The sequence below is a fragment of the Poromitra crassiceps genome (assembly GCF_964638095.1).
Source record: "Poromitra crassiceps genome assembly, chromosome: 3".
Taxonomy (NCBI): domain Eukaryota; kingdom Metazoa; phylum Chordata; class Actinopteri; order Beryciformes; family Melamphaidae; genus Poromitra; species Poromitra crassiceps.
In genome coordinates this window covers 40,113,274-40,130,642 of record NC_139625.1, presented here as the reverse complement: position 1 = coordinate 40,130,642, position 17,369 = coordinate 40,113,274, and the positions used below count along the sequence as shown (strand labels likewise).

The 17,369-nt window shown below is 42.7% G+C and overlaps 1 protein-coding gene across 1 annotated transcript in view; it reads right to left on the bottom strand.

Moving 5' to 3' along the window:
* Nucleotides 1–9,531: 9,531 nt before the first annotated feature.
* The window catches only part of LOC310773104 (ryanodine receptor 3), a gene marked incomplete at both ends in the record, with an annotated part of 192,734 nt that continues 184,896 nt past the window's right edge, over nt 9,532–17,369 (bottom strand). Inside the window, 14 exon segments of the mRNA XM_083633021.1 lie at nt 9,532–9,627; nt 9,829–9,880; nt 11,280–11,380; nt 11,499–11,563; nt 12,505–12,661; nt 13,996–14,130; nt 15,111–15,257; nt 15,394–15,454; nt 15,566–15,693; nt 15,865–15,907; nt 15,997–16,127; nt 16,399–16,593; nt 16,671–16,757; nt 16,900–17,074. Of these exon segments, the coding sequence (XP_083489147.1) occupies nt 9,532–9,627; nt 9,829–9,880; nt 11,280–11,380; nt 11,499–11,563; nt 12,505–12,661; nt 13,996–14,130; nt 15,111–15,257; nt 15,394–15,454; nt 15,566–15,693; nt 15,865–15,907; nt 15,997–16,127; nt 16,399–16,593; nt 16,671–16,757; nt 16,900–17,074 (1,573 nt within the window).

Here is a 17,369-nt window from a genome sequence, read left to right as displayed (position 1 = left end):
CAGAAGGTCCAATGGGACTCACATTTCCCCCCCTTCAATACATACTAGCTCCGCCTCCATCCCTTATGAGGACACGGGCCCATGCTAGCTCGCACCCAAGGAAGAGTAAAGGGCCCAGGGAGTGTCAATCCAAAGCTGCAGTAAAGGGCCCAGGGAGTGTCAATCCAAAGCTGCAGTAAAGGGCCCAGGGAGTGTCAATCCAAAGCTGCAGTAAAGGGCCCAGGGAGTGTCAATCCAAAACTGCAGAGAAGCATGCGCCCTCGTGAAAAGCCTTCGAGAGATCCGTGTCCTTCCTTGACTCCCATCAGAGTCAGCATCAATGTCAGCACCATTCATACTGTCTGTTGATTATAACATGCATTATTCATAGATGGAAGAAACAATTCTTGATTTAATTATGCAAACATCTGTATCCGGTTAGGTGGAGTGCTATTAGAAAATTCCAATCAGTTTCTCAATGCCACTCAGTCAGTGTGAATGATGGTGTGATCGTAGCATGATTAGCTTCATTTATGTAAAGAGGTTCCATCTTGCTTTGAAGATCTGTATTCAGGAAGCTCACACCACTTCCTAATGCCTGCTGATTAGAGCTAATTGACGAATTCCATGTTTATGTGTTGATGTTTATCCCTCATGACATGACCCCCCTACTATTACCTTGATTAAAGTCATAATTGTATTTCTCTCAGGTAGCAGATTATCATAAAATGTGTCTATTTTGCAGTATGGCTCCCCCCCCCCCCCCCCCCCCCCCCCCTTCCCGGTATGTTTGGCTTAGTGTCAGGCCCTGGCTTTGTACTTGACTTGTCCCCTGCCGTATCAGCGCAATAGAACACCCTTGGAGTACGTAGCGGCCTGCTCAGCTCAGTTCTCGTCCTGGCCTCAGCACACTGCCTCTGCCCGGCGTCTGCCCTGCTGCTGCTGCAGCATTCTCGTCCTGGCCTCAGCACACTGCCTCTGCCCGGCATCTGCCCTGCTGCTGGCCCTGCAGCATTCAGTTACTTGTTCGCCGTGGGCTGCAGCTGACTGACCTTGGAAATGTAACAGATCTGCTGGAGAGGAGCCGTAGATGTGGCTCTCTGGAGAAGCCCAAAGGACAAGGCTGTCTGTGATAGCAGAAACACTGCTCAGGCACATGTTGATGTGCTGATAGTGGAGGATCCTGAAGATATTAGTTGCAAAGATAGACCAAATGAAATGTAAATCATTTAAGCTATTAGCATTTCAGTGGTACAACACGGGGATATGTAGTTTCACGTACTGTAATACATTGCTTTGGCAATACTTTCTCACTTTCAATGTGATGCACACAGAAAACACATATACTGTAGCAACAGTGTTTGTAGGAGGGCACTTAGCAAAGTGCCTTAGACCAGCATGCCTATAGAAAAACAACAGGATTAAATTCACAGACTTCGGCTTGGGCCCAATTTGAACTGCTGTGGGAGCTTTGCTGCATGAATCATCTATTTAGGGATTTTTACAATGAGAGAAATAACAAGGGTCAAAACCTAAGCTATAGTTGATTATTATACACTGATAGTGATGCAGCAGTCAGGCGGTGGCCTAAGACAAAAAAAACAGAGATAAGACTGCCATTCATTCTCTCACTCACAAACACACACACCCACACACACACACACACACACACACACACACACACACACACACACACACACACACGCACGTACTGAATTTGTATACACTGTCTCAGGTAGAATAATCTAACAAGTACAGTATGTTGGGTCATAACCACAGGCAAATAAACATCATGCTTTACATTATGCACATAACCAACATTGACAAAGATAAAAACAAATAAAAACACTGCAAAAAATAGAAGAGGAAAGGAAGCCGGATAGGGCAACACTTTATAATAACTATACACTATAAACTAAAGCATTAGTAAATACTTAATTCACCATGAACTCATCATTTATAAAGCATTATCATATATTACTAAACATTAGTAAGTAGGTCATAAACACAGTTATAAACGTTTGATTCTCGATTAATCTAATAATACACTAATCTGATTTTACTAATCTGTAATGTGTTTAATGATTGTATTCTCATACTTTGTAAATTATAGATTCACCATTTATAAACAAGTATTATATCAATTACAAACCATTTATTTATGAGTTGTTAATGGTTCATAAGATCATTTAGAAAGTTTAAGTAAAGTAATAATTATCACTTTTCAAACTGAAAGGCCTGAAAGGCCTTCTATCTCATTTATTACATGCTTTATAAAGCATAGATAGTCCTCACTTTAGATGAGCTCACACGAAATACTTAACTAATGACTATTAACTACCTTAATTAATCATGAGTTTGAGTATCCAATAAGTGTTTATAAACCATCTATTAACACTCACTAACCATTTCTAAATCATATGTACAAATGTACACATAAATGCACATACATATAAATAGTTGTTTAATAATTTACTTACACTTTCTAAATTATCTTATGAACCATTAACAACTCCTAAATAAATGGTTTGTAATTGATATAATATGTATTTATAAATGGTGAATCTATCATTTACAAAGTATGAGAATACAATCATTAAACACATTAGAGATTAGGTTATTAATCAGGAATAAAATGTTTATAACTGTGTTACTAATGCTTAGTGATGTATGTATGTAATGCTTTATAAATGATGAATTCATGATGAATTATGTATTTACTAATGCTTTATTAATGCTTTATAGTGTATAGTTATTATAAAGTGTTACCCAGGATGGAAAACCTCAGCACAAGGCTAAAGTCTGGTGCGATAATTGAGTAAATAAATAATTGTTCGAGACATTCTCCATATAGAGTGAAAGGTTGTCATATTAAATCAAACCTGTCTGCAGGGAGATGTTTTTCTTCATCCTTGGTCAACTAATGACAACAGATCTACCAAGCCATGAGTTTCAGAGGCAAAGAAAAGGCTGATATGTTGCACATACTCCTGCTGTTTCATGTGTCACTCTGGGGCTGGGGGAGGGATTGTGGGCCTAACATAATAAAGACCACATGGGACCCGAGCCCAAGCCCCTGAGGACGGGTCAATGACCCCAGCGGATATGAGGATTTGCCCCAATCCCATTGACATCTGACATAATTACTACAATTTACAGGGCGATGCTGGGATCGAAGCCTCTGTGATGCTGCAAGCAATCCAGTTCAATCAGCTCTTAGAATCCACTGAGCATATGAGAAGTCACACATCGTTTATTTCCAGTCAATCAGCTCTTAGAATCCACTGAGCATATGAGAAGTCACAGTTTATTTACAGTCGGAGGGGATGAGAAAAGATCAGGGAAATATGGACTTAAAAATCCTTGAATTCATAATCTCTGGCACCTGCCTGTCTGTCCTTCTGAATTCTCACAACTATTGCTCTCTGTCTCTCTCTCTCTCTCTCTCTCTCTCTCTCTCTCTCTCTCTCTCTCTCTCTCTCTCTCTCTCTCTCTCTCTCTCTCTGTCTCTCTCTGTCACACATGCTCACACTCAAAATCACGCAGAAACTCTCTTGATGTCGAGTGTGCTTCAGGGAGGAACACATCTGTCAGAGGTGGATGCCAACTCTGCAGTGTATAATAGAGGACAGGGTATTCTGTTAGCTTCTGTTAGAGTGCGTACAGCACACACTCACACTCTCTCTTTCTCTCTCTCTCTCTCTCTCTTTACCCCCCCTTTTTTGACAATGCTACATGGTGAGAGCTAATTGAGACCATAATGAAATGAATAAATAATTAGTTAGGCCTCATTTTATGCACGATACACATTTGCAGTATCGCCTAACTGACACAGAGGCAGGTCATCAGTGTTGATGACAATTGAGCCATCAGCTGAAGGAAACCAGCATGCCATTCCACAAATCAGTGAGACATTTCTTGGAATTCAGTTATCTAATTAAATCATAATGGCATCGTAAAGGCCATCAGAGTTCATTAAACGCATTCAATAAAGAGAGAAATCACACAAATTGCACCTCAAGGCGTTGTTCATGGTCTGTGATGTTGCATAAAAGGCTCTGAGAGCGACAGGACACATCACGGGGACCATATGCAGTGTCTAGTCACCAATCGGAGGTTTCGCTGCAGGTGACTGAACAGAATGTGACTCGAGCTCTCTCTTGTCCTCCAGTCTGTCAGTCACTCCACAGCTCAGTGCAGCATGCAGAGCCTGTGGATGATGAGCCAGATAGTGGGAACAACATGCACCTTACATCAGCAATGTGGGGGAGAGAGACAAACAGGGGTCAGGCATTACAGCCAACTAATCATTTAGCTTTGGTTCGGAGACCACACACACACACACACACACACACACACACACACAGTCACACACACACACACACACACACACACACACACACACACACACACACACACACACAGTCACACACACACACACACACACACACACACACACACACACACACACACACACACACACACACACACACACACACACAATTATGAACTGAATTCAGCAGAGGAGCGGAGCAATTTCTGCAAATTAGCAGCCTCAATCTAATAACAAAGCACAGGTCTGTGGTTATGTTTTAGAGCCATATGAACTGTGAAGAGCTGGCCGGTCATCCTGACGTGTACAGTAACACACGTCCACTGGATTGTCAATGCACCTGCCTATGTCTTCTGCCTCATGAACCTATTGCAGAAGGTTACGCCCCTATAGCCCATGTGTCAAGCTATCTGCCTGCTAAATTACCCTTTGTCTTATCTTATGTCTATTGCCTTTATAAAAGGTAACATACTGACATTTTAAATGTGCTTTATTAAGGCAGGACAGTGCTCGAGGGTGTTAAAGGAAAAGGATGAAAAAGGAAGGGGAAGAGAAGATTGGAAGAACATGGGTGTCAGCTGAGCCCTTCCAGTTTTGTGCTGCTGTTTCTCATTGACCAGAACAAGACACGACACAGAGTAAGATCAGATTGATGCCTTGCGACGGCACATGTAGCTTGCATCTATTCTCAGCTGCTGGCATACTGAAATAGTGTGTGAAGCAGGTGCTGTGAATGTTGACGTTCTTTGTGTCAAGAGGTAGTGTACTGCATGTGGTCAGTGGGTGTAAGGCATCTGGTGAATGAGCTGTCTAATGCCTGTGGCGATACTACAGGCAAGGGAAACGGTTTTACAGACAGTGCAGAAATTCGGTTGACTCCTGGGAACCAAGCAGTGTAACACAGTTGATCAGATCATAACAACTTAATAAATTAATTAATTTACTTATGTTTAGCTTTTATAGTGGTAGATTGGAGATTGCTACTTTGAAAATGATCCTTATCTCAGTTAATATACACCTGTCACACCTTTGTATTAATGTACACTATTATTATGGCACAACATATTCCACTATTATCCACTATTGCGCCACTCAACACAAATACCAAGTAATACAAAGTTTACATACAAATTTACTAATATTGTGTAGTGCCTTTCATAAGGTTGTCTTTGTGACCACATCCATTTTGTAGGTTAGGGAAGGTCTCAGAAACCAGTCTTCATTCCATCAGAGACCTATACATAGATGGTCATTTTGCATCCTTTGATCTACTGAAGAGGAAGTTTGAGTTGCCCGGCACGCACTAGCTCAGATACCTGGAAATCAGAGATTATTCTTCACTTTCCCCATGTAGAATTTTGCCTTCCCCCAAATCAATGAGATAGCTGGAGAACCGAACTCCTCTTCAGCCTCAGCCTCGTCTGTCCTCATGTTGACATTCACTTTGTGCTCCTGCAGGAGAGGATAGAGGGGTGACATTTGGATGCAAGCTTCGACTATTTGAGCCCTGTCTCCTCTCTTGACAACTGGTAGTGTCTGCCTACTGTAGTCTCCACAAAGGGAGCTCTGATTCCATCAGGTCCCTTCCGCACACTCAACATTAAAGTGGTGGACACTGAATGTCATCCCAGATGATCAACCTGCTTTCTTTGATGAGCTTAGCCAGGGAGGACTCAGCTTTGATGGTGCAGACAGAGTTTTCAAAGATTGTGATGAGCTGTCCTACCACCCTCAAGGTTCTGAGCAACCAAGCCTGTGCTGCCAACAACATCCACCATCCTATCACATCATAGATAGACATTGTGACATCATCAGTGATTGCATAACATCATCAGTGATGTCATAGACATTGTGACATCATCAGTAACATCAGTAATAAATCTTACATAATATAGGGTGGATTCCGACCCACACGAACACAATCAACATCCACAATCCTATCACATCCTACTCTAGACATTGTGACATCACTGATGGCCACAATGTATATGGCATCACCGATGATGTCACAATGTCTATGAGGTACTATGGAAGAAGAGATTCGAAGCGGGAGCGGTCGAGCAGCGAGGGAGGTTGGCACGCTGGCATGAGGGCTGAGAGGTCTGGGAACATGGCAGTCGAAGAGGAGAGCGAGGCGGCCGCGGGGAGGAACATTGAGGAGGGGGTGGACCCCTGAGTCTGGAATTTGTGTAATATTCTGTGAGAGGCAACACTCAACTCAATTGCATATACCCATATAAATCATATTAAATGATCAAAGAAATTAGTAGCAGAATGTGACATGATACCAATATTTACTGAAATATTATGCATGCACATAAACCCACTCAGCAAGCCATTTGAGAGAGGAAAATTAAGGACCTGCTCTGGCACTGAGTTTTTTTCCCTGATAATTTTGCTGCCTCCTCAGACTGAACAATGTGAAGCTAAAATGTAATAGGTATAATTTGTCTCCAGTCATTTAATTGCTTAATTGTTGCTATATCATGTTGACTGCTTGTTCTTATATCACGTTGAGACTGGATTCCCACAGCTTTAATTATGTCAAATTATCAAGTTGCTGATTTTCCACATTACTGTTTTTTTCAGTTGCCATAATAGCCACATAATACACTAAATAATGCAGGAACCCTTTAGCTTGTTAAATTGAATTTCCTCTGTTATTGCCTTGACTTTCCACAGTGCACTGAAAAACGATTTACTAAATTATGACACTGCACCATAACTGTTAAAGAAAACACTAAGTGAGAAATGTGGCTCTGATTATAGACATCTTACAGATATTCGTATCTGTATGAGGAAAATGGCAATGATTCATTTTTTAAATCTTATAAACGCTGCTTTCACATGTGGTGGAACTATAAAGTCCAGTCAACGTGCCCGAGCTGTTTGCAGGGTTAAGTTGGTCAGTTTTTTTTTACAGATTTTATTCGAAAAGTTGCATGATGGACAGTATTAGAGAATCATACTTTTTTCTTATTCTTTTTATACAGTAGACCACCCCCCCCCAACATCCCCTTCCCTACTCATAAAAACATAATAAAATACTAATAAATAACACTAATAACAACAATATCAACTGAGTAAATTAAATAAATACAGACAGACAGAGTTGGAGGGGGAAAAAACAGATCAGTCATATTGAGCACTCTAGTCCATTGTGATAGATTGGATTTTTTCAAAGTGAGATGAGAGGCTGCCAGTGTTTGTAGAATTTATCAGCTGAGCCACAGGCAGCAAATTTGATCTTTTCAAATTTCTAAATTGGTGAGTTGAGGAGGCTGAGCTGCTCTCTCTCAGCAGCGCTGTGTGGTGCATGATGTGAGCTGGCAGCAGGTGGTACCATGGCTACCAGACTACAACTCCCATCAGGCAGCCTGCTGAGGTCCCTTCCTTATGGAATTAATTTCCAATCTTTTATCAAGAGGTTGATCAAGAAATTTGAGAGCATGATTTATCAATTTCACGTTCAGATTTTGGACCCCTCAAAAAAATTTAGATTTACTCTGCTTGTCCTCAAAATATACGCTCGTGCTCAAAACTTCCTGCCCTCTGACCAGCCAGGAGGGGACATCTACATGTACAGAACTCAGCCTCAGTTTATTACAATACTGTACTACCATTGAAAGCTATTAGAAATGATCACATACTGTATATTATAAAGCTTTCGTATTTGGTGAATAAAATAAGCAACTAAAGCTAGAGGTTTATTGCATCTTATTTTGAACAGATGAGTAGAAGGCAACACACACACACACACACACACACACACACACACACACACACACACACACACCGCTTGCTTGTCTCTTTTCATGTGGTGGTGCAGGGAATCAATTCCCCAGAAGATCCATTTCCAAAAGAAAAAAGTAAATTCCCGCACACATTCACCTGCATTGATTTATAATAAAAAAAGATCTGGATGAGCTGAGTTTGGGACTGAAATGACTCACTGTCTCAGAGATTTTACCCCTGAAATAACTTGAGGTTGTGATGTCGTGTTGACTCACTGTCTCAGAGATTTTACCCCTGAAATAACTTGAGGTTGTGACGTTATGTAATATAACTTGAGGTTGTGACGTTATGTTGCCTGCATCAACCGGGTGGAAACTGACTCACCGACATTAATAAAACATAGACACTTTCATACCCCTTCCAAGCACATGTGGCTATATTTGAAATAAAATGACAAAAAATTATGTTTAAGTGATCCCAAGAGCAGTGCAATGAAAACATCTTGCATCGATTTCTTTATTTTTCCATCAAAAGAAATGCACAGTTCAGCAAAGCTACTACATACAAATGGCCATACAATAGCAATTTCATTTTTGTTCTTTAAAGGTGTTCAGTAAATTCTTTGACTAATGTCAACTCTTTGTACCATGAACGTTTGCATTTAAGATGCTGCATTCAGCAAAAATAAATCAATAAAAACTGATGCTGTTCTTCCATGTTCAAATGACAAACATCAGCCACAAACTACATCTGGACAGCTGCTTGTTGCTGCTCCAGGAAAACTACTGTACTTACATACAATAAAGAAAAAACAAACGTTTTGCATAGCTTTATTGTAATGTAGATACAGTACTGTAAGGCACTTCATGAAAAATTTTAGGCATTTTTACCATATATAATAAACCTTTTTACCACTTCATTTTAATAATTCATCTCAATATGCAAGGTTACAACATTTCGGGGGAAAAATCTGTTCTCAAATCACATTTTTGCGCACTATGTAAATCTACTGTACTCCTCCACCTGTCTTTTGGCATTAAGTCTCAACATTCTAAAAATATTGAAGTTGGGTTCTTGTGCATAATATGACTCACACATTGTCCCATAGCCCCACACAACCCAGTGTTTCTCAAAAAGACAAAACAAAATTGTGCAATGGTTTGGGGTTATGTGGAGTAAAAGGCAACACGTTGTCAAAAACCAGGAAAAAAGTCCCAAAACGGAAAAACAAAATGTCTGGGCAAGTTATAGGTCATTTTCTCATAGATTGGCACTGTACCAAAGGTGACGAGGGTAAGTTTGACACTGGTGGGAGGTGTACCTCTCTTTTGTATAAAAAAGTACTTTTGCCTTGTCTCTCCTCAGGCCAGTCCATACGTAGCATCGGTCGGACGACTGCATGGTGTTGTAGTCCAGCAGCTGTGTGTGGGACTACAGATCCCTACAGCACTGCCACTATAGATAGAAGTGGAGAGGAGTCTGCTCTATCCAAGTTGATCCTCGTACTGCTTGCGGAAGCAATCTCCAGCTGGGAAGAAATCCCAGCATCGCTCCTGGTACATCTTCCACACGTACGACTCCTGGAGGCAGACACATGCACACATGCCAACACAAACATATAAATTCATATGTACATACATGCACAAACATGGACATGTGAGCACACACACACACATATGCACACGCACAATATTTCTATCAGTGGCAGGATCATACTGGCTCATTGTTATTGATTGATTATTGAGATTCCTCAAGGGAAGGCAGTCGCTGCAGCGTCATACCTGACCAGTGTGCTCCGTCTCATCCTTGTTGATAAGGTACATCAGGAAAAACCTGTTGAGAAAGCCAGACAATTCTTATCACTTATCATCACTGTTACTAAAACGTATAACGAAACTAGAACGACCGCACCGCGGATTTATGCCTCCACCATTAGTTCATTCTTGAGTCCAAATCGCCATTTGAGGCAAATTGGAAGAATTTCCGTCAAGGCACTCCTGAGATGTTGCGTTACAGAGCTTGGAAATTGGGTGTGTGAGGTCACAGTGACCTTGAACTTTGACCTTTAACCACCAAAATCGAATCAGTTCATGCTTGAGGCCAAGTCGATGTTTGAGGCAAATTTGATGAAATTCCGCCAAGGCATTCCTGAGATATCGCGTTAACAAGCTTGAAAATGGCGTTCGAGAGGTCACAGTGACCTTGACCTTTGACCTTTGACCACCAAAATCTAATCAGTTCATCCTTGAGGCCAAGTCGATGTTTGAGGCAAATTTCATGACATTCCGCCAAGGCATTCCTGAGATATCGCGTTAACAAGCTTGAAAATGGCGTTCGAGAGGTCACAGTGACCTTGACCTTTGACCACCAAAATCTAATCAGATCATGCTTGAGTCTAAGTGGATGTTTAAGGCAAATTTGATGACATTCCGTCAAGGCGTTCCTCAGATATCGCGTTAACGAACATCGGACGGACGGACGGACGGACATACGTACGGACGTACGGACGGACAACCCGGATCCATAATGCCTCCGGCCTGGCTATCGCCGGCGGAGGCATAAAAAGGAATGGAAAACCTTCTTTCAGGCACATTCAGGGATTCCAACAATAACACAGTATTGACAGGAACAGTGCAAGCCTGTGTTACTGGGTGGCGTCATGATTTCTGACGCAGGTTTCTAAACAGAGCAACATCGTCCTTCACTGTCACGGAATACCTGTTGTTTCCCAAACCCAGTGCAAATGGCAACGGGTCGCTGTATCTCTGTGGGCATCACAGCATGCCAAATCATGATGAATACTGTATGAGAGAGCACGCTATCACAAACCTATTTTCCAGTGAAGTTCATGGCATTAAATAGTAATGAATAGAGTATAATGAGGCCAGTCTCGCAACCTCCGGCCAGCTGACTGAGGCTTTCTATTGTCATGGGCACTATAAAGAAACGGTGGATGAAAGAGAGAACGCCATAAAGACAGAAAGAGAGAGAGAGAATGAGAGAGAATGAGAGAGAGAGATATGGAGGGAGTACCTGAAAAGAGCTCGTCTGCCGGATCACTGGGGTCATTATTAACTCTGCCAATAATACTGTTGTAATGTGGTGAAGCCATTTAATGTGCTTACATTACAGAGAAGAGGCAATAAAGATGGTGGGGAGAAAATGATGACGATGATCAATTAAATTAAATTGAGCCTGAAAGTGAAACGCTAATGGGATGAGGGATACTCACAGGTAGTTGGCCAAGTTGTGCTCTTGTAAGGTGTGAGTCTCAAAGCCATGAGGTGTCGTGTCAAAGTAGTCATTACCGATGCCACAGATGAAACATTTGGTCTGAGGACAGACAGAAGTGAGTAGATAGTGATGGTACACAGTACATGGTCTCCCGGGTGCCTGGATGTCAAAATGTGCTGCTTATCTGGTGACATAGTGTGCAAGAGCATGTTTTCACCTCCATGTCCTCTTTGACTTGTTCCTGTTGGTCTCTCAGCTCTCCAAAGGCATCAATGATCAAACCTGCAAGCACACAGGAATCACTGTGAGCATATCATATACACTTGGGCAATTGATCCTACGACAATATTAGACCTTAGTTCCTAAATATAGGGAGTGTAATGTCTATTTCTTGATGGAGAGTACACCAAACTCTGTAAAGAATATTGGTCTGTTTGCATTTGTAGGAGTTGTAGGAGGCTATAAACAGAGGGACATAAACCCGGTCAATTACAATCAGTAGTAGGGCATATGAGGTTAGCTTAAAAGGGGTTTTGACCTAATCAAAAAGATCTAAGGGAGTACAGAGAGGAGGATCACTGAAAGCAGGCTGGTTTTTTGATTGATCTGCGTTCACACCGACCTATTAAAGTTTTTCGCTGGCATCGAGTTTACATACAAAGTCAATGCAAACGAGCGATTGAGCGTATATTCGCCCGGAGAAAAATCGCTGGGCGTCCGAGCGACAGAGACAGAGTGATAGGGAGAAAATCCGCTCGTTGCCCCAGATGAAATATCCCAACTCGAGCGAAAATACGCTGGCATCAGTCGCTCGCTGTTCAACGCTGATTGGCTGCCAGAGTGAGTCAAGGATGACACTGGCTTGGAACAAACCGCTGGTTTATTGTGTGGCAACAAACCGCATTGACAGGCTGACAGCTGACATGAAGTGAAGTCTGTACTACCGGTATGGAGCTCGCATTAGGAGCACGCTGATAGGCTTAGCTTGTAAACATCTGCGGTGGCTCGTAGTGGACAAACATCATGACATTGCGTAACGTTATAGCCCCCACATGTCCGTCAATTCGTGTGCCTGTTGATGAGCGATTTAAACAGAGCGACAGAGCGATTCCAAAGGGTTGAATCAAGACACAGAGCGAAAAATAAATATCTCGGTGTGAACACAGCTTTACTGTACAACATCCAGCACACCCGCAGGGGGCATGCACAGCAGCAGAGCCTACCCTGGATGATGGCCAGGAGGATGACGATGACGAAGAAGAAGAACGTGATGTCAAACAGGATCCGGTAGAGCTCATAGGGGTCGCCCGCCGGGTCCTCGATCTCATCCCCGATGCCACCTCCCGCTCTCACGCCAACGTACATGTGGAACAGGTAGCACTGTGGAAACACAACGGGAGGCCCAGTGTGACATTTAGCATCTGAAAGCATAAAGCCCAGAGCAAACACCAGTCTATTGCTGTGAGTCCAACTGCAAGCTTGAATGTGACTACAACTGTGAGTCTTTGGGCTCTATTTACTAAGTATTTGCGGTGGCATTAATGCAGGTGTGTGTGTGTGTGTGTGTGTGTGTGTGTGTGTGTGTGTGTGTGTGTGTGTGTGTGTGTGTGTGTGTGTGTGTGTGTGTGTGTGTGTGTGTGTGTGTGTGTGTGTGTGTGTGTGTGTGTGTGTGTGTGTGTGTGTGTGTAAAAAGTGATGATTTTGACCTACGAACCTGTGTGCACAAGCAGTTTGTGGAGACTTGTAGCATGTTTGACTGAATTTATACAGTAGATTCTGAGTGGCAAAGGTAGGGTGCAAAAAGTGAAGAGGAGTTTGTAGAAATGGATCACTCAGATCAATGTACTAAACCAAAGCACACATAGTATTAAATCCCATGGGGAAGCACATTATAACTTCTCAGCCTGAGAAAGCCATGGTCAAAGACAGAACAACCGGATGGACAAACCCGTCTTTATTAGTCACACAGACTCTCATGCAACACATGACATGCATGCATTGCAGCCACACACACACCCATAGTGACAGTGGCTGGTGAAATACAGTCTCTGCTTGTTTAACCCAGACAAGGCATGTCCTTTTCTCCAAGGTGCAACCAGGAGCAGGGGGCAGCTTTCAGCGTACAGCGCCCGGGGACCATCTTCTGTCGATCTTCTTGCATGTTTTTTTAATGGGGGGTTCATATATGGAGGAAACCCCAGGAGGGCACGGAGACAACATGCAAACTCTACACAGAAAGGCCCTATTGACAAGATAGCCCACCTGGGCACGAGGCACCAAAGACATGGGGGGACACGCCCTCTGCACCACAGCGTCCCAGGCGGGAATGGAGCCCAGGACTTTCTTGCTTGCCACCGTGCACACACATATCTACACACCCATCCGCCTACATACCTCTGATAAGGGCGTTTGTGAATCAAAGGTCACCAATTTGAATTATCATACTGTCCGGGAAATTCTTGGTGGGGAAATTAAATAAGCAAGGTACGCGCTTCGCTCAGCAACTACTGGTGATGTGCCCTTGGGGAAGACACTTCTGTCAGTGGTGCTGTCGTACTGCGAAGCTATCAAGTGTAACATGTGGCATGAATATGAAGCTGAGCTACACTGAAAGTCACAAGGTTAAAATCAAAACATTACAAGCATTTCTTGCATGCACATACTGCATAGAAGCAACTGTATTATCTTCATATTTTCCCATGAATGACACTCACAGTCATCATGTCATCGCACTTCATATCTGGCTCGTCCTCGTCCTCGCTCTTGTTGTAGAACTTTCTGAAGAAGTTGAAGGCCACCACAGTGTAGAGATAAACCACGACTGCCAGCAGGCCCACCGTCAGCACCAGCTGCAGGAAGACACACACAGATGCACATCAGGAACATCTCATTACAAAATCCCTGTGGATTTGATCTACTTGACATTTGTTTGGACTGGTGCCTTTGGTCGTCTCGTTCCTCTCTTCTCTCAGTAAGAGGAGAGGATCAACAGGAAAAGACAGGGCTCAGGTACATCTGGTTTCCAATTAATCAATTAAAACTGTAAACAGAAACGGCATTTTATTTTCTAGTGGTAAAACTATCAATGGATAAAACATTATTGTGAGCAATTTTTTTAATAGGGTACATTCTAGTGTTAAATGTTTTTCAGTGTAAAAACTGACAGTCTGCTTTGACTCCAACCTTGGAGTCAATTTAATTGACTCCAACCTTGGCTCAAACCGTAGGACATATTTATCTTTCCTGGTATATTACAAAGCGCGGGTAGGGGGCCATAAAGGTTGTGTGTCTTTGAAGTCAAGTCTCTAAGGAAGGGGAATCTCTCAGTGGTGGTCAGACCAAATACACACTAATGCCACAATAAAACAGATAAAAGTTACATTTGTTGAGTTAATCACCTCAGTTTTACTTTTTGGAATTAAGCTGCAAGATACGTAATTAAATATTTGAGGTTTTATGTTTCGTCGTCTCTATTAAATAACCTACTGGTTCAAAATCAGGCAGTAGATCCCATTTCACGGCACGCTGCCACCTGAGCCATGATTAAATCTCATGTAAATACATTACTTCTGATTGGCACAGCGGACAACAGGCTCAATGCTACAGTATTACATTATGTCTGACTGAAGGAGAAGGCTCACACACCCAAGATGCCACCAATGCAGAAGCACCAAGCTTCAGCAGGTGATGAAAACTGGCTTCAGGCTGTGCTTCAGCAAACAAACAACAGAGGCTGCCCGCCTCGGCCGCAGAGGCACAACACAACCCCAACCATTAACTCTGCAGTGACCCCTGCTGCTCGGTGGAGCACCTGCACCCTATTCCTCACCTGTTTGCCATTGTGTGTGACAGAGGAGAGGATGGTGCGGAGGGTCTTGAAGCCCATGGCGATGTCCAGCAGATGGGCAGCGAAGAAGAAGTTGTTGTAGTGGCCCAGGATGGACATGGTAGTGTACCATACTAGATACAGAAATGACTGGTAAAGACATGAAGAAAATCTGAATTAACTGGTGCACTCATCATGTCAACCATCCACCATTCACCCAATCAGCCATAAATCCACAATAAAGAGCAAATCATCTATATTCAAATCAAACTATATTCAAACTCACATTGTCTGTGAACACCACCCCCATTTTCCAGATGTGGTACTTTGTATCGATGGAGCTCAACCTGTGAAAAGATATACGATACGTTGATGTGAGGGATGCTCAGTTTCTATCTGACCTCTAATTTTCTGGCCCGTCTGGCCTCTCCGTCTAGTCTGCAAGGCTAATCTCTCACCAGGACACCAGTGAAGCCTCCTTGGCGATGGTCTCCTCTGTAGGGTTGAAGTCCAGAGCGCTCTTATCCAGCCCAAGCAGCTCTGCTATCCTCTCTGCTCCATACAGGTCTCCGTACTTGTTGATCACCTGCACATAGCAGCAATATAGGAACAAGGTACAGTAAGAGGATTACACTGTAGCTGATAGTAAGTTGTAGAAACAATTCAGCTATAATGTAGATCAGTACATTTGCTTTTATGAATTGCAGGGGTTACATGCATACGAGAATAGACTGATTGAATGATATACACCACTTACTTTGCGTTTGACAAATTTATCCCAGTAGTTGTTGGGGAAGGAACTGTTAAATACAACACAAAAACAAATCAGTACCCAACTTCGGTTTATAAGAGATTCTGAAAGGTTGTATTTATGATCATCTTTTCTTACGGGGTATTGATGACCAGCCTGTCCCACTGTCCCTTGATGTCATCATCTGAGGGCTGCTCTGTGATGTAGAGACCATCAAACTCCAGCTTCCTCGCTATCTCCTTCTCCCGTTTGAACACCACCAAGGGCACCTTGGACACACAGACAAGTAGGACAACTCTGTAATTACTTACCTTACTCACTTAAAAGTAATGATAAACAGTAAACATTCTCAATATTGGGTGTGTTTACTGAGCTATATCACAACATACAAGTAAAGGTTATTATCGTAACTTAAAACTATGTGTTAAAAACAGTGTCATAAACTGTATGGACCCACACTGAAAATTAACTACTGTACACAAAAATTTTAACAAAAATGGAAAACAAATGAAAAACTCTCATAATGCTGATAGCGTGTACCTTCAGATAGTAATATCCGACTACACACAGGAAGGATATAATGGTGTGTAATATTGCCAGAAACCGTAGCGTTGGTGCCATGTAGCCTGTGCTCTCCTGCAGCACAAAGTACTCCATTGCACCTTCATCTTCCTCCTCCCCAGTTCTTCCTCGCCCGTTCCATGGGTCTGGATCATCTGAGTCATCACCGGTAACCTGAAGGACAAGTAGAGCCTAAAAACAATGTTCAATGCATGACTGAATGTGTTATCATACCGGAACTATGACCTTACTTTGTAGAAGAGAAGAATGAAGTTGATGGCAAAGGCAACAAAAAGTGCGAGGAAGCGGAGGTTGTAGAAATTTCTGGCCAGGTAGTTCTGTGAAAACAACATTTCCATTATGAGCAACCAAAAGCACTACATCACAAATTGATTTGAGCTTTTCTAACCCACTTAATCTAATTAATAATTAAGATCCAAAGATTTTAAGACTATTTTGCAGAAAAGGGAATTATCTGACCAGCATCTTGGTCTGGTAGATTTCCAAACCAGCGAAGAAGCTGGCCATGAAGGCCTCTGGTGGTTCTTTCTTCTGGCCTGGCCTCTTCTTTGGAGCTTTCTTCTCCTCTGCCGGGGACTCTGGAGGAGGTTCATCTTTGCCCTTGTCATGGTCCTTCTTCTCACCGTCTTCTGAACTGGAGGAAAAACATTCACTGTTAGTAACAGACTGACAGTTGCAAGGTCTCACACATGTAAACTGTGTGGAAAACATGGCCACAGAAGCGCTTATAAAAAGTAAGCTACCTGTCAACACATGGACAAACAGATATACACAGGCACACACGTGCACGCACACGCACAGGCGTGCACACGCACACACGCACGCACGCACGCACACGGACACACACACACACACACACACACACACACACACACACACACACACACACACACACACACACACACACACACACACACACACACACACAC